Here is a 19154-nt window from a genome sequence, read left to right on the forward strand (position 1 = left end):
GAAGAGAGCCTCAAGAAGGAACTTTTCTTTTGTCCCAAATCCAAAGACCTAGTGACTTACAATTGTTTTTAAACCCATACTAAGCTTTCCAACCACTATTTATCTTTTTGTCAATGCTATAATTCCAATTGAGTTTATGAGGGAAGGTGATTGCCTCATATTCATATGAAGAAACTTCCTCCAAGGAGATATTGTCATAAATGAAAGTGTTGTTGGTGATATTTTTGGATTTAATTATCATGACTATGGTTTTGTCGGTATTAATAGTCATATCCATCATGGAGTGGAAATATTGGAGGATTATAAGTTTTTTCCAAGATCATAATGGATCCTTGCCAAAAGAATAATATCATCAGTATAAAGGAGATGAGTTAAGACCATAAAAATGAGTGTGATGGTAATACAACATGCATCTTCCAAACACTCTTCTAGCTTCTCAATGTATCTGCCAAAAATGGTAGGGCATAAGGGACACCCTTGTTTGACTCCAATACTGTATTTAATTTTTTCCAACCAACCCTAAGTGGTTATGATCTTGGGAATAACATTCTCATATAGCCTTGTCATAGCAACCATTAACTTGAGAGGAACCATTACCTTTTCTAGCCTCTTCCATAGCTTTGTTCTAGGAATAGTGTCGAAAGCATTTCTAAAGTCAACAAAACAATAGGGGAATTTGGCTTATTATTGTAAAATTCCCTACAATTATCCTAAGAGTAACAAGATGGTCCCTTGTTGAATGATATATCGTAGATATAGCATGACCTTTAACTTGTTTATCATGGCTTTCAAGCAAAAGGATAGTCATCTTTTCCAAAACAATCCTATATAACTTGGCTAAAATGTGGTTAATCATAATAGTTATGTAATTAGAGGGAATGATTTTATCCCCACACTTAAAGATAGCCACAATAAGGCGTTGCATCGAAGGATTAAGGAAGCCTTGCCTTTGCTAAATTAAATAAATTTTCTTTGTGGGGAATAAGAATAGTTTCCCATTTTAAAAATTTCATCTTGATATCCTTCAATGTCCTTAGATTTCCCTTTAGCTAGTTGTTTCACTCTAAATGTAATTTCTTCCAAGGAAAAGATATCATCATCCATATAAGCATTCAAAATGGTGTCTATGGTGTTAGGTGATTCATAGAGGTTTTTAAGGTAAATATTCTTGTTCTTCAAGGGAATCAAACAATTTTCTTTAGTCTCACTAATAAAAAAATTCCTCCAAAAATTTCTAGGATTATACTTAGAGAAGTGCAATAACTACTATAGTATATTTTCTATCTTTCAATAAGAGCTCCATACATTATTTATTTTATCAAGTTTTAAGGTTTCTTTAGGAACACCCCTAATTGCTTTTCTAGAAATTTTACAATCATTACCATACCAAGGGTTGATAGTTCTATTATTAATTTGTAGTAAAATTATTATATAGGTTTTCAATGTTATGTTATAAGTTATGAGGTGTAAATCCCTTTTTAATTCCTTTAAGACAAATATCCATTTTATTCTTATCAAGAAACATGTGACTTAGAATCTCACAATTTTCATTCATATACTTGTTTTGCATGGGAAAATTTAAAGTTAAGATAGATTTATAACCAAAATGAAGTTCATGATAATTAAGAGGTCAAAGTTCAAATCTATATTATATAGTGTTTTATAAAATTAAATTAATTTTTCCAATACAACATATTTGTTCATGATGTAAAAACAAAAAACAACGTAATATCAAATCAACACAGTATTAAAACTAATTATACAATATCAAAAAAGATTTAGCACCTCAATGCGTCCCTTTTAACTGTCGCCGATTCTAGCACACAATTTTTTAATATCTTCCATTATCTCTGATGCTTCATCCTTATCTGCTTTCTGAGTATCACTGATCTCCTCAAGACCGGCTTCCATGTCCTGTAAATATTTCTTCTCCATCTCTCTCCTCCGTAATTTCACTCCTTTATTCATGCTGTGGAGGTATCGATCCAATGCATTCCTCAGCTCCACCATTTCTTTCCACCGCTCATCTTCAATTTTGAAGTTCTCTGCCTCTGCAATTATTTTGGCAATATGATCGTCGCTTGGTCTCCCAGTCTCGATAGTGGTAATCATCGATCTGCTCGTCTTTTCCTCTGCTAAAACCTTCAACATTCTGTTATCACAAAATCGTGTACTAAGGGCTGCTACTTAGCAAGATCTCATGCAACTATTTCACACCAGGCTTTAGACTAAGGCTTAGCCTCCTTAGTCAGAGAGGGCTCTCTCACAGATTTTTGATATGGATTAATAACAAGAAAAGATGGCTAACTCTTCAATCAGTACATGAAAATAAGCTGGTTGGAACAACAAAATAACACTTCTTCCATTGGGCTCATGGAGTCAAACACCTTTGCAGTAAACTATTAACTACTCAATCATGGAAGCCAACGCATATAATGTTTAAACACTCATAACATTTCTCAAAAAGAACCTCAACTCATAAACATACACAGGAAGTCTGAGCACTAGGTGAATTCAGAGAGATTGCATGTCTATTGAGCTGTAAAACAGAAAGGATAAAGACAAAACCACATATATTCTGAGCCTTTGAACACAAGATGAATCTTGGGAAGAAAAAGTAATCTTTCTATTACTGTCAAAAGTCTTTTACATTAACCAATATAAAAACTCTGTTTTTTGTATAAATCTCCAACCCCCATTACATCAGAGTTTTCACTATATATAGGAAAACAAACTAAACTACTTTGAGTCTCCTCCTCCAGCATGAGGGGAGCTCGATGACCTATCATTAACTACCCTTATCTATTTTTAAACAAACTCATTAAATACATAAAGTATTGAGCTGTAATTACAAAGAGTCCTAATCACACTAAAACTCTAACTTCATCTCCTCGTATGCCTGATTCCTTTCTTGATCTTTGACAGCTGTCTTTTGTTGGTTAGGCTCAAGATGATTAAGCTACAGATGCAAGGAACGCTGACTTTGGATACCTGTTAGCGCTGATGGATCATTTATCATCAGGATCAAAACACCTATTTTTAAGGTCCCTGTCTCCTACCATCCTCCGAAAATGTAGCAGCATGTTCCCAACTCTTTAATAACTCAAAGTATGGAACGCTGATACCAAACACCATGTCTCCAGATGAGCTGTAGGCTGTATTGATGTACAGGTGTCTCTCTTCTAACATTCCCGGTCAAACTATTTATTCTGCATTGAAAACATCACCTACAGCAGTTTCGTAGCGCTGTGTGATTTAAAAAACACAGTCTTCCTCTAAACTCCTCACAAAATTGAATAGCTGTTGTTGCCATTCTTCAGTTTCTGCTGTAATAACAAATAGCTCTGCATTTCTTGCTGTAACCTTTGCTTGTGTACTGTTTAGTTCATGGCATTCTTCAGACATGCTAGAATGTTCTGCATCAAGTGAACAAAGTTGATAATCCTTTATCCAATTAATAGTACCCATGGAAAAACCGAGTTCATGCAGCATAACACATTCATGATAGCCAGCACATTCCTGTAACAGTACTTGAGATGCATTTGCTGTTAAAGTACTCAACCCTGACCAAAATATATTTGCAGCAAAGGTGCGGAATTCTGAAGGTATATAAACAAGGCAGTCCAATATAACTTTGGCTATAACTCTAAGAGCCTGAGTGTCTTAATCAACCTTCTGAGATCTGTCATTATAATCATATAGAATATGTGGTTTTCCCAAAACCGATGTATGCACAGAAACATCATGAACCTACATCTCCTTTTGCTGCTATTTCTTACAGTTAATGTAATTTTCTGTCTTATCCAAAGGCATAAAAGTTGTATGTTATGATGCTGGTCTGCCCATCCAATACAATCAACAAGAAGACTTTATCAACTTCTTCTGTTGCCATACACACAAGTCTGAATCATTCCTTGAACTCTTTCGGCTCAAAAGTGCTGTTATTTCTATTTTCTCACTGTACTTGACTCATGCAAATTGCACCTACCCTTTCATGAGGCCCTGCATACATATCTTGTTGACTGTGAAACCCCTGATGCAACCCGAACATTATACTCCTTGCCAGGATGATAAAATTCTGCAAGGTCCCAATCTATGAGACGAAGTTTCCTCTGCTCATGGTCTATCATGACATTGTGTGGCTTAACATCATGATGCATGATTTCCTGGGAGTAACAGTAATCTAAAGCCTTTAAAAACTCATAAATATAGTATCGAATACCATAATCCGATAATGTCAGATAAAGGACTTTGAAATCTGTGTTGTTTACATATTCAAAAATCAAGCTAGGAGTTTTTAGATTGCCGGTCCCGAACTATATCAAGCAGCTTCACAATATTTGGACCTCCACAAAGGTTTTGCAATATTTTGATCTCTCTCTTGATCTTCTTCTTCTTGACAGGTTTCAAGATCTTGATAACGCATCGCTCATTGTTAATGCTATTGACACCCTTAAAAACCTCGCTGTACTTGCCCCCTTTTCGCACAACCTCATAGTCTTCCTGATCACTTTTGCAGTGCAAGTAAGGTGAATCGATCTCAAAACCCTCTGCCTTTTCTGTTTCGGTTTCTTGCTGGAGATGCGAAAATTACATGCTGGAAGAGCTGTCGTAACTGAATTATTGAGTAATGAAACAAAAGGCGCTTCACCTTCTTTGCAATGGGAGGCACCGGCTTAGAACCCGCCTCCATTTGTTTTTTATTTAATGCAAACTCATCTTTAACGACATCTGTCAATATAACTTCAGCCCTTGCGCCACATCATCAGCAGATGCAACTGCGACCATAACACCTCTCTGTTTCACAGCTTCCAATGCATCAGCAAATTCATGGAAATCCTTCGATCTGATTGACAAGATTTCTTTTCTCCTCTGTTGGTATTTTCTGTATAGCCCTCATACTGTCCAAGAACTACATCTTCAGCTCTTATAGGTTGAACAGATTCAAGGACCTTGACTTTGTCATTCCGAGTGTGCTCAGGGTAAAGAAAAACTGGCTTCTCCATAAATATCAAACAAAGAATCTGCAGTAGATGATTTTGAATGATATCACAAATAATCCCGTATTCATCAAAGTATCCACCTCGACCTTCTGTTCCAAAATCTTCCCTAAAGACAATCTGAACGTTATCAATGTTATCTCGATTCCAAAGGGGTTTGCGCACCGAACTACTAACAGATTCTGCACTAATTCCTTTCCAAGGCAATGATCAATCCAATAAATCTGCTCTTCACTGAAAAGCTACCCTAGCTGTTTACTCAAATCCTCTGCTGATGTTAAGTCCTTCAAAATCCGTTGCCAAAACAGAATTGCACAAAAATTTGCTATAAGTGTCTTTGTATGATACGAAGAACCAGCTGATCCATTAGCATCAATGGCATTTTGATCTTCAGTTCTGGAGGCTCTAGCTGCAAGCAAAACCACATGGTCTTTGTCCACATCTTTCACAAATACCTCAATAAGATTTTTATCAACGCTTAGCTTGTTCAGAGTAAGTGTTCCAGATTCAAGGACCTTGAAACACCTCCTAGAATGTCTTACAAACAGCCACTGCTGCTCCAGGGACCGATATGTTGGTAGGAAAACCAAACTGCTATTCTTTAGGTCTTGCTCCTGTTCATGCATATGCATCACCAGATCTCGAATCAGGTAGTGCACTTCATCATTTATATCAGCTTCATCACGGCCTTCTTTAGATGATTCCAAATCTGATAGACATTCAGGATTCTTTTTAAGAAGTTCAAGTACCTGTTCAAAGTACATCACTTTGCATTGAAAAACAGAACGCTACACTAAGGAACTCGGTAGTGCAATCACTTCAGACTTTTCCCTTCAGATTCAGAACTGATGACAAGCATACACGCAGGAGCTTGAGAACATGCCACCTGTAAAATGCATGCACCCCAGAGCTATTTTGCATGACAGTTGCTATGGATTCGAACAAATCCCCAGTTTCGTAGCGCGCTACAAGACCACCTAAACAGGTAGTGCTGCGAAACTGCTAAAAAGGATTCATGCACAGCGAAAACACCTTGTCCTTAAGCTAGGCTAAAAAAAATTTTGGCAACAGAATTTTCAGTGATAACACATTCTGTTTGCATCGATCTCCATGGTTATCATCACACTGACTGCGCTTCTGGGTGCACAAGAAACATCCAGAGAAAACCCGCCCAAAATATTATTGTGTTTGGTATCAGGCCTTTCCCGGATTTAGTTAGAGAAATCTCAATAGTTCCCTCAATAGTTTTTTAAGAATGTTGGAAGCATGTTACCAGTATTGAAAGATCCCTAAATATCTTTGGAAATGTTTGTATATTGCAGTGTAAAATTGAATTGCTATAACTTATCTTAGTATCGGTAAACAGTATGTCGCTCAGATGCCTAAGTACTTTAAATTGGGAAAAAATCAGGTAAACAGTTTCCCACTTAATTCTTTCACTTAAAAGATGGAGTATTTTTGGTATACTAACTTTGAAAATGTATTGTAGCTATAGTTGTATTTCTTTACCAACTTAATTTTGCAAGTTTTAAAGTAAGTTTAAAGATTGTCTTTTTTAATTTTATTATAATTTAAATTTGTCATTGTTTAAACTTCTTTTTTTTATGGCTCATCGTGATATAGAAGAAGAAGAAATTATTTTAACGTTCATGAGGCTAAAGATAGCCTATGAGACAGATTGCTTCTTCATCTACTTATGTATTCAGACCTTTTTGTGTGAAGTTTCAAAATAAATGCTCCTAGCATCTCGAGAAACCCCTAGCTAAATAGATTATCATAAGAGCTAGTTGCCAGCATATTTGCATAATTTTTCCTATTGTCTTTTAAGGCTTCACATTCTAAAATGAAATGTTTCTCTGTTTCCACTTTTTCCGAAGAACAAAAAATGTATACTCTTTCCTCCTACACTTCTTTTGGCCTTTTCCGGTGCTCTGTGTCACAACTGAGTTGATGAGAATTAGTCCTTAATTAAGCAATAAGAATTTTGGCTCTCCAGGGGATATTGGCCTCTATGTATGCTTTTGGTTGATGACTATTATATTCAAGCTTGTTCTTAAATAATTCTATCATATGAAAAAAATGCATATATTATTTTCTTGAATCTTGAATGTTCGTTCACGTTTTTATACCTTTTAATGTAAGATGATAAGAAAATAAGAAAGTTCGATTCCAGAAATTAAAAAATATTAAATATATAAAAAAGAAATTAAAAATATATTATTAAGATAAAAAAATATACAATTATAATAAAAAACAAATTTCCAGATCGTTTAGAAATAGTATAATAAAAAACAAATTTCCAGATCTTTGGATGGTTAATAGATAAGAATTTAGAAAACGAGCATTGAAAAGAGTATTAATAATATAAAAAACATATATTTATATATAAATTAAATTTTCTAATATTTAAAGGTTTGTATTTTTTTAATTATTTTAAAAGGTTAATAGATACTATTTTTTCTTAATAATATAGAGTTAAGTGAAACACTCAAATTATAATATCAAGAAAATGATCAATAAAAAGTGGAAAGTTTAGATTTCATAAAAACTAGAAAATATAATTTTGATATAGAAATAGAACAAAATTTTATTTAGATTCTTATAGTTTTTGTTATCTTATATTTTTTTCTTAAATATTCCTTTTAGCTAACTAAGAACATGGTTGTCACTATATATAATGTTATATTAGTAGAGATAACTAACACTAAAGGAAAGAAGCTTCCTAAAATTGTTTCAATCTCCAATCAAAACCATCCCCTCCTAATTAAGAATAAAAGGAAACAAAGACCTAGAATCATCCTAGAATATGCTTCTTACATTATCATGTAGGGGAAGAATATAATAAATGTGGAACATAATAGTTGCAAACAAAAGAAAATAAAAAACCATTTAAAAAACATGATATGTTATGAAAAATCAATTTAATAAATAAACCCAACACCCTAACGCAAGTTCAATGTATCATTTTACCACAAACAATGGTTACAATACAGACATTTCAACTTAAGAAATATGAAATATAATTAATCATAGAATAATTTTTTGAATTGTTAAAATCCTTAGGGGTAGAATGTGGCTAATAAGTTAAACATCATGGAAGAGTAACAACTTAATGCTGTTCTTTCCTATGCTACTGCTTTACAGCTTTTCCTTTGCAACATCTGGTGCAATTTCTAGTCTTATACTGCTCTAGAAAAAGTGAGCAATAAACAAAAAATGTTAAAATTAAATTTTACTACTTTGTTGAAACAATAAACACAACAAGTTAAAATTAAAGTTTACTACTTTGTTGAAGCTTAACAAAGTAGTCAGCAATTATGTACTGGAATTTCGATATTATGTACTGGAATTTCGATGGATGTTTTCAGTTAACAAGCAAACCCAAGCTATGCTCATATTTCTCTATATAACCATGTAACTTTGTTTTTATAATGCAATAGAAATTATTTATTTGTAAAAATAAAATTAACTCATCAATCTAAGATTCTGGCCCCACTTTTTCATAAACTACTATATAATACAACTTGAATGATTTAATCTTCTTAATTTCATAGGAAGTATGCGATGATGGATTCAAAATCTAATGGAGTTGTCTTTAGTGCGATTTTGAGTGCACAAAAATATGTGGTGAAATCTTGATTTGTGTTATTTAAACTAGTTTTTCATTATATATATGGATTCAACACCTTGAAAAACCCCTAGGGCACTTTTATTGTGTAGGGGTTACCCATCAAACTTGTAGTTTCAATGAATTCCTATCGTATTTTAGAGAAATTAGATCGGAAAATCCCACTGAAAAAGCTTCCAAAAAATCACACTTAAAACAACTAAAAGTCTAATAGCTCTCTTTATAAATAAATTATTAAATATATAACACATATGAAAAAATCGTGGATGTAAAATAAAATAGGCATGCATTTAGCTAAAGGACATGCTGAACATTTGTAATCGCCCAAATTGCAATATGATGTACGTTCAAACATGTTGATACATTTTAAATAAAACATATGATAATAATATGGATATTTTATGTATTATATGTAATCGCTCAATAGTAGTCTAATATGAGTAGGGGTTATAATTTATCCTATATCCTGGCCTTTATAAATGATTTGAGAATATTGGTTAAATTATAATAATTTATCCAATATGTCTTTCTATTCTTACTCTCATAAACAACTAATAAGCTTTAAGATGATCATCTTTAAGGGTAAATATTGAAAACTATTTTTTAAATTGTATTTTAATGTAACCAATATTTCATCCCATTCATACTCTCATAAACAACCAATAAGATTTAAGATGATGATTTCATGCCTAGGCATAAATATTTTTGGAGGGGAAAGAAGAAATCTATTTTTTTTTTAATTTTATTTTTTACTTATGTCCTTATAGGTTTACTCAAGTGTCAATTATAGGCACTTGTTAGATGTGAAATTAAATTTGGCATGGAGCGAGTGCCCTCTTTGCATATGTTTAAGTAGACCACACTAAAAAAGTTGATAATACATGAAAAAGGTCTACCCATTTTTATTTATTTTTTTATATTTAAATGCATAAACCATATGATTATCCTCATAATTTTAAATAAAATACACATGTTAAAGAAAACATCTTTTGTATGTTTTAATCAATCATCTTTCAATGTACACTTGGTAATCTATAACTGGTACCAAGTGTTCGACACATCTCCATGCCCTTCAAGAGTTACCTTCTTTATGTACTAAATGTGTCTTGTTTATACATGTCCTCCAAGCATCTCATCTTCTAGGTGGGGGAGATAGTGCAATTCTTGAGACTTTGTTAATTCATCCTTTGCTTCTCTTGTTAGGAAACTAATTCATACATAAATTGTAGTGGATAATTCAATGGAGAATTTGTCACAATAGATCTAATAAATATATTAGAAAACCTAAAAATGTATTCTATAAGGGTTTATCTCTCCTTAGATTTTTGGGTCTATTAAGTAATTCTTATTGCATATGCATGCAAATTATAATATGCAAAAAATAGAGAAAAACGAAATAAATATCAAATAGAAAAAAGTAACACAAGATATAGCCTATTGTTAGTCCCCTAAATTATCCCCATTCTTTTCCTTTTTCCTTTTATAGACCACAATTATTTACCTATGTTTTACCCTTTTCACATACCCTCATCCTGCACTAGTCCAAGCATGGTGATATATTTCACATGTACTTTATTTTTCATATTTTATTTCAATTTAGCATTTAATTAATTATTTAATTCATATTTATTACTTTTAATGCACTTTTGTAACTTATCTTTATCTCCTATAAATACTTGGTAAATAAAGCCACTTAACATGATTGTTGATTTAAGTGCAGGATCAGATCTCGCACTATTGCCAGCGCAGCGAATCTGCACAGCAGATCCGGACTTCCCTAACCATCGCCACGTTTTGTGCATCGTTGGCCACGAAGACCAAATCAACCAAAGGCAGCCAAAGACAAGACTGAAGTTGCAGATTGCTTGAATGGAAGCTGAAGATTTGGCCCATGGCTAAAAAGTTCAATTGTCTATATTTAAAAGCCAAGAGGCTAAAATCTACATTTTGTTATGTAAATGGTTGATCGAATGGCCTATACTAAGTTTAGTAGTTACTACCTTTGACCGATGGTCTATAAATCACAGAATGTAAATAGAATTAGGAGATTAGCAGATAGAGGAGATAAAAACACTGTGTTCCAAGTGTATTGTATATTTTGTTATCACCCAAATCTGTGCTGGACTCTGTATTCCACGATGTACTTTGCCTTTGCGAATTAATAGAAAGAAGGAAATCTCGCTCATGCTTTTCAAATCTTATCTGTTCTTTTAAGCCAATGAGTCTGATCTGAATCACTGAGTAGCATCGTTTCTTAGACGGGTAACGAGCTAGTTGGCTAGGGCCTAGACAACCCAACTCGTTTACCCTATTTCCAGTTTTGTATTTATTTATGTGTTCTTATTGTTAAAGTGTGATTTAATTGAATTCTATTTCCATGCACATATATTCCTGCCAGGTGTGAGTGGATCCGTTGTGTGAATTAGTTAGATTTACTTTCCTACAATTTCCTTTCATGCAATTTATTTTAGTTGGTTTTCCCCGCCTGGTCCAAGCAGGAGAAATGAACCTGCACTAGTGCACATTAGTGTGATTAATTCTTTCCTGCAATTTCCTTTCATGCAATTAATTTCAGTTGGTTTTCCCTGCTTGGTCCAAGCAGGAGAAATGAACCTGCACCAGTGCACGTTGATATGATTAATCCTTTCCTGCAATTTACTTTCATGTAATTTATTTCAGTTGGTTTTCCCTGCCTGGTCCAAGCAAGAGAAATGAACTTGCACTAGTGCACGTTGGTGTGTTGCAGCAAGTATTCCTATTCTCTTTCATGCAATGTTTCTTTTCTATTCTCATAAATCTAATAAAGTACCATGATAAAATAAAGGCCCTATTTGATAGGAAATCTAAGGATATGATGTTTCAGCCAGGGGACCTCATGCTTAGATGGGATGTCCAAAGAGAGGACAAGGGAAACTTTGGAAATTTGACCCCCTATGGTTTGGGCCTTTAAAAATAGTTTAGGTCAAAGGGATTAATACATTCCTGTTGGAGATTCTTGATGATAAGGTTTTTGAGATTCCTATAACTGTGCAGTACGTCAAGCACTACTTTTAGAATTAAATAAATTTCCTTTTCCTCCATTGTAAATACCAATGTTCATTCTTGTTTCATTTTGCTCGATTTTTATTTGAATTAGTTTTATTCCATGCCCAAGTCCAAGGCACTAATGTGAAGGATCTCAATGCTTGCTTGAAAATCACTATCCCCAATAAGAGTCGATGTTGTGACCCACATTTCCTTTAGCAAGTTAATCAGAAGAGGTTTTGGTATACGGGCCAATAGGATAGTGGAAAATTCTAAAGCGTAGTATCGACAAAGCACAAAAACACAATGAAGAAGAAATAGAAAGAAAAAAGACAAAATAATGGGTCTTCCCCTCTCCCATTTCTCTTTTCCATTTTCTATCAGACTAATTGATTAACGAGCAAGTGGTGGGGCAGATCTTCTTCTATCGTTGAGTAGTCTGATTCCAGAAGCATTTCGGCAGGGTAACTAGTGTGATAGATAAGCTAATTCTATCCCCCATAATTGCTAAAGGTCAAAAGGTGGGCGTGATTGATATATGGACAGGATTAGCTCTAGGAGATCCGTCTCCATGCTTGATACCTAATCATTCACCTAGATAGAAAATGAGGACCATGCCTTCTACTAGGTGTGCCATCACACTTTTGATATCGACAAGCGAGCGCGATGCTCACAGAACCAATCACTCCTCTCTCTCACGTCCTACCCAACCTCATGGTGCCACATGTTCCTCCCCCCACGTGTCCCCTCATGTCTTTCTCCACACCTCACATGATCGTTTCCTTCGCATATAAATCCATGACCTGATAATTGTTTGAATTCAAATTTTTTTTATACTGCTAAGTTTCCTTACCACTCTTCCTGCTCGCCATATTGTTCGACTGTCAACCAACATGGAGCCACTCCAACACTATTCTATCCAATTACGCTCAATCACGAGGTAGCCCACATTCCTTTGGCACTCAATCATTCTCCTTATGCTTAAAATGAATTAATTCGTGGATAAAACTCCCAAATATTGAGAGGTAAAACCCTCTAGTAATATTGAGCCCCACATGGATAAAAATGTTGAGATTCATGAGCCGCCCTACTCCTATCAATTTTCAGACCTCTATTTCGACATGTATGACTGACATCTCAAGGGGGATTACCCTTTAGGGTCATGGAGTCATGGTTATACTACATAATTTCTCCTTCAGTCTACCACTTTCCAGAATTTGTTTCGTGACTTACAACATCATATGTTTAGGAGAAATTCATATCCTCGTATCGGGTAAAAATTCTAGAAATAACTCCTGAATTAATTCAAAATGCTTTCACTTGACCAAAATCCCAAAATCCTCATAAATTTACAGATACCACCCTATTTTATAGCTATATAGCGCTCTTAGCCGAAGAACAAAAATCCTTCTTTTAGTTGATTCTAGCCCCTCGTTATCAAACCCTACCTATTGTAGACACATTTCTCGTGCCTATTTTTTTTTGAAGTTGTGTAACCCATTCTGATTGTCGCTGTCCTACTCTTTGGGGAAGGTTAAAATTCAAATGGAACTAAATCCGCCATAGGGTTATTATGCACTATGATCTAGCCATACATCATCTTTTACATACCCTCATACCTCATTGAATCCATAGGGACATCATCTTTGACATACCCTCATAACTCGTTGAATCCATAAAATTCCAGTTGCATAATTTTCCCATTACTGCGTATTTCAGATACTACTCTATTCTATTTTACCTTTTATTGTACACCCATGTAGAGTAATTTGAATACTTGGGCTTTAGTATTATAGATTCTCACAAATAGAGAAAATTTGTGTTTGATTGGGACAATATTGTAAAGAAAATGCTAGATAATGAAGGCTATTCCCAATTCATTTCCACTTATATGTCCATTTCTTACAAAATATAAATAACATTTCCCCTCCTAGGATTCCTTCCCAACAAAAAAAAATCCTTAATCTTAACAAGGGTACCATGGTGCACGATTGGCTCTTGTTTCAAGGCTACATTGAAATAAGGTTCTATGGGTCAGAGTTTCCCCTTTACCGCTTGCATGTTTTCATTCCCATGAGGATCTTCGCTTTATAATTCATCACGTAGAAGATAAATGGTGATGAGATCCACTTCATTCCTACCAATAACGACTACATTTTGAAATTGGGTAAAGGGGTAGGCCCATTCAGTTTTAACTCCAGACAAGCCCTTCAACAAGTTGAGAAGAAGTTGAAAGGGCTTAATTTTAAAATGGGAGAAGTATGGCACTAAGATCCCCATGGTGTCATATCAAAAAGGAGAAAGGATATTAATGATTATTCTTATGAACATGATTTTAGACTTGAACTTGAATGGAAGGCTAATTTAGATTCCTGACCCATTAATACAGAGATCGATATTGAAACACCAGCTTCAAAGGAAAATATTTAGAAGGAAGCAGCCAAGGCCAAATATAAGGAGTGTTTAGGTGATCTCCTAAAATTTGTGGATGCATTTGAATTAAACTTCGATAAAATGATTAGAGCTAGATTTCTGAGCTATTGAGACATTTTAGGAACCTATTCCCATGGGATCAGTATCAACAAATGTTGGTGGAAGCAACAAGCAAAGTAAACTCTTCTCATGAGAACACTTCCATTCTCAAAGGGAAGACTATAGTCAACTATCCAAGGAGGTACTTCTAGCTACTCTGGTTGGTAAAGACTTTGTATGATGACAAGACAAATTACATAGAGCTCACCAATCTGAGATAAATTATCAAAACTTCTTTCATTCTCCCTTGTTGAACCCAACATTGTGGAAAAAGTGTGATTAATTTGTTAATATGTTGCAAGTTCGAATCATAGAGTCTGGATCACTTCCACCTAAAATGGATGGCTAGAAATGAAGATATTTTTGTTATGTCAATCATGACGCCTCATGTTATTTTGATGTTTTTGTAAATATTTTGTTTCAAGAATGGAATCAAGATTGTTATGTAATAATTAAGTCAGTTGTGTTAGTAGCACGCTTGAGTTGTTTAGTGGGGAGACTATTATGAGATCTTTTGGGTGGGGAATTTGTAAAGGGTTATCAAATTTTGAAAAGAAACCTACAAAAGGCATGAAGAATGCATTTAGTAGGTTTCAATTTTTCTATTTCAAAGCTTGTTCTAATCTGCAAGTAGTGCAATTTTTGGAGATTTATGGATGTATGTTGTCTTTTGAGATTAATAAAGAAGCTCTTGTGATTCCAAATACTGAAAAGTATAGTATTTTTTTCCTTCTCTATTTATCATTTCATATGTTTCCTTCTTCTCACAAATCTTGTTAATTGTAGTTGCTAGACTTAATTTCAGAATTGTAGATTCATCTACCTCATGTTTTATTGTATGGTGCCTATGATATTTGAGTTGGAAGTCCTTAAAATGCACTCCACTTTTTTTTAATTTCATTCACATCACATGTTCCATATTTCTGTTGGAATCTAATGCATAGGCTTATGATGTTATCCCTTTGTATTAATTTCCCTCCTCTATTTTCTTCTTTACACCTGTGCTACACTATGGAACTACAATTTCTGTGTGAATGCCACTGGATCTAAATACTAATTCTTTAAGAGAAGAATACTCACTATGTGTGTGTTTATTAGATTGGCCTTTGGAAGAGATATCTGAACGAGTTTGACACATTTATACTCAAATTGGAGTATTATAGATATATCTTTCGAAAACTCTAAAATGTCCTAGGAACTGACCCCTTTTAGCAACCCAAGGGTTGTCTCTAGGAACCACAACAAACCATATATGTCCTAAATTACAAAGAGAGGTCATCTTGAATTTGTTTCTTAAGTTATCATATTATTTATTCAAAATAATAAAAAATAAAATTGTATTATTTAAGTTTTACCCAATGATTCTCGTGCCTCCCACCCTTATATACGAAGGTGGAAGTAAGAGGAAAAAAATAAGTAAAACTTAAACAAGTGTCACTAAATATTTTCCCACACCCCATCCTTAAATATGAGAACAATTAAAAGGACTTCATATAAGTTAAATAATCCTATACCATTTAATATATCTCTTTTCATATCACTAAACAAAAAGATTGAAACAAATTCTTTATAAACCCTTTCAACCAACACAATTCCTAATTGCCATCACCTTCATCACTTGGTTCACTTCTTTAAATCATCTTATAACCTCATTAAGGATTCCTTATGGTATTTGGAGACTATAAAAGGGGTATCAATAATTATGTTAGCAAAGGCCTCTCAACAATGTTTTGACTCACTTAATATGTCATATTAGAATATTAGAGTTCCTTCTCATTGTTCCTATGATCTTGAAATATTGTAAGTTCTTTAATTTATTAGTGAATTGTGGAAGAAGATAATATTTTTGTCTCGTCATTTAAATTACTACTTTGAGTTGTGGAAGAAGTTAATATCTTATCTCATCTTTTAAGGTAGTGGTTTTTCTAGTTTGAGTTGTGGAAGAAGTTCATATTTTATCTCATCCTTTTAGGTAGTGTATTTTGTAGATTTCTCATCATAGTGTCTCTTATTCCTTTTTTATATGTTTTATTATCCATATTTGTGACAACCCTTTTTTTACCCTTTTGTAAAAGTCGCTATGAATCATAATTCATGTAAAAATTGTGGAAATATAAACACAATGGCTAGGTTGAAAGGAGTCAACATAGATTTAGACTTATGAGGAGGATTTTCTTGGGAAGTGATTAAACTTACGCCATTTCATTTAATGTGCTACTAGTTCCCTGAGTGGGTTTAATGGCATACACAATAGGTAGGGAGGTTGAGTATGGGTTTCCTAAGTAAAGGAAAATCTCCATACCACTTTTTCCCTCGAGAAGCATGTTAGTGTCGTCAACACGCAAGAGGGAAGATGAGGATCAGGGAAGAAAAGGCTGATGGAAAAGAGAACAGGTGGCTCATCTAGTTAGTATGTTGATTATGTGGATCGATATGATCTAATGTGTACAAGACATTGCTAGAGAGTTATGCAAAAGCATAAAAATGCGGAATGTATGCGTATATGTGGAGCATGATAGAGATAGGCATATGGTAATTGTGAGAGAATTGGTGGAAGAAGAACAAAAGGGAGAACCATTGGCACAAGAGTGGGAACACATAAAGGAGTGTGGGGTGAAGAGAGAACCATAGAAGGGAAGATGGAGACATTTTGTAGTCTATATACCTGCAAGTTTTGGGGGTGGAACCACTATGTGTTATGGATCCTTGGATAACAGAGTGGTAACTCTATGAGTTTGGGTACCTGCGAGGTTTAGCAAGTGGAAACAAAATGTATTTTGGATCCCTGTTGAGTAGGTAGAGACATTGCGAACTATGGTTTTTTGTAGACTTTAATAGGAGGAGAAAATATGTGCTCTGGATTCATGTCTAATATGGTTGATTGGCATTGATGTGAATTCACTTGAGAACTTAACTCCTCAAACTCCAAATCCAACTCAGGGCTAGTCAATTACAAGAAATATTGCATTGTAATTGGCCTATGGTTTGGTGGAGAGTTGAAATCCCTCCCTCAGTTGTTAGTCATTAAGTTAATTAGATAAGTATATTCACTTATATATATGTTTCACTGTGATAAATGAATGAAGTTGTTATGTGTTATAACAATGATTGTACCAACACTATTTATGGAGGAATGTGTTATTATGGGTTATCTAAAATGATATGGTTTTATGGATGTTCTCATGGTTTTGAGGGATTTGCAAATCCTTGTGGTTGTTAATACATTCATGCGTTATAGAGCTACTTACATGGTCTTGTATGAATGCTTTATGTGTGTAGGAAAACTATTATTGTGCATAATTCCATGGTTTGTCATGGTCACAATATTTGATTAATTAAGGTTGTTGATTGTCTTTTTGCTACAATGTATGTTTCATTCATGGATGTAATAATATTGTGTGGTATCTATAGTGTGGTTTAATATGATGTTGTTGCATATAAATTCACAAAGTAATGTTAGTCATGGATTTTCTTATTTATGTGTATGTTAGTAGACATGTAGTTGTATCCATCTATCATATCGTGGCTATGTTTAATGCTTGGAATGATTATGTCGAAGTGAAGTTGTCATGATAAGGTTGTTGAGCATTGCTTGATACCAATAAAGGCTTCACAAAGGCATTGAAATCCTTAATACTTCTAATCCTAGTTGTCGTCGAGTAATAGGTTTGTATTCAGGGCAAATAAGCCTTGCTACACTTGTAATACAATCGAAGGTTATGAGGGTCAAGGGACTTTATTTATCCCATGATATTTGGTAACGTAGAAAACGAGGATGAAGACGGATATATATATATATATATATATATATATATATATATATATATATATATATATATATATATATATATATATATATATATATATATATAGATATATATCTGTGTGTGTGTGTGTGTGTGTCCTAAGGCATGAAGACAAAGATATGTTTGTTTCGTGAAGATGAAGATATATATGTCTCAAGGAATGGACACAAAGATGTGTTTGTTCCGCAGAGATGGAAATATATATGTCCTGGGGAATGGAGACAAAGATATGTTTGTTCTGAGGACGTAAATATGTGAAACGAAAAAGTTGTTGATGTGGCATGCTATCAATGTGACACGTGATAGGAAGGAATTTCCTTTATGGATGGCTAAGTTATTGGTTTTTGGATGACACATGAAATCATTAGAGGATGTCATGTAATAGGGTGACATCACCCCAATGTCAGTGTGATATCAGCAAGATGCAGTTCAAGCAAGCCAGTGACATGAAGGACTATGTTGATTTGGCATCTAGGTGGTAGTGACATGTGGCAATTGGAATGGATGTTTTTGGATGTTAATTCAGTGGAATTGATCTGACAAGTGGCAATGGTTTTGTGTTGCCACATGGCTTGGTGATGCCATGTGTTACTGGCGTGGCTAGGAGCCACATCATCATGGCACTCAATTACCTAATGATTTTTTGTAGTGTTATATCATAGTGGTGTGTAGTGTTAACAGAAGCCACGATAAATGGAAGGCACTAGATGGAGAATTTTCTTGGTGATTAATGTAAATATCTATGTCACAATGTGGATGTTTTGGATCAAGACATTCTGACAAGTGTGGCACAATGGAACTATGGAGTGGTGAGATAATGGATGCATGTTGAACAATTGGTGATGCGGCGTAGCTACGTAGGTACTTGGGTTACCACAAGGAAGTACTTGTTAATATGGCAAGGGTCAAGGGGCCAAATTTCAAATCAGCATAAATTTCAATCTAGAAGTCAGATTAAGGTAAAAAAGATTATTGTTCGAAATCTCTTAATGAGCTAGGTGCAATGGTTTTATCCAAGGTGAGTTATGCACACTTCAGGTGAGAAGAAATTTTGTAACTCCATTTCCATAATGAAACCTCAGACGTTAGGTTAACTGAAAGTAACATATCCCATTCAGCTTGGATTAATCCAAGGGGGTGGGAGGGAGCATTACGAAGTGGTAT

General features: G+C 34.3%; 1 protein-coding gene across 1 annotated transcript; it reads right to left on the reverse strand.

Annotated features, from left to right (window-relative positions):
- Positions 1-1800: 1800 nt before the first annotated feature.
- On the reverse strand, positions 1801-2151 carry LOC149238169 (luminal-binding protein 3-like). Its single transcript, XM_089369491.1, has one exon. The coding sequence runs from the start codon at positions 2149-2151 to the stop codon at positions 1801-1803; it is 351 nt and encodes a 116-aa protein (XP_089225617.1).
- Between the last annotated feature and the right edge of the window lie 17003 nt (positions 2152-19154).

Source organism: Pinus tabuliformis, chromosome 8, assembly GCF_031772625.1.
Source record: "Pinus tabuliformis cultivar Carrire ecotype Pingquan chromosome 8, CPIR1, whole genome shotgun sequence".
Lineage (NCBI taxonomy): Eukaryota > Viridiplantae > Streptophyta > Pinopsida > Pinales > Pinaceae > Pinus > Pinus tabuliformis.

What these genes read in the sequence shown, in the direction of transcription:
- LOC149238169 (XM_089369491.1), bottom strand. Translation starts at nt 2,151, where the DNA reads ATGTTGAAGGTTTTAGCAGAGGAAAAGACGAGCAGATCGATGATTACC.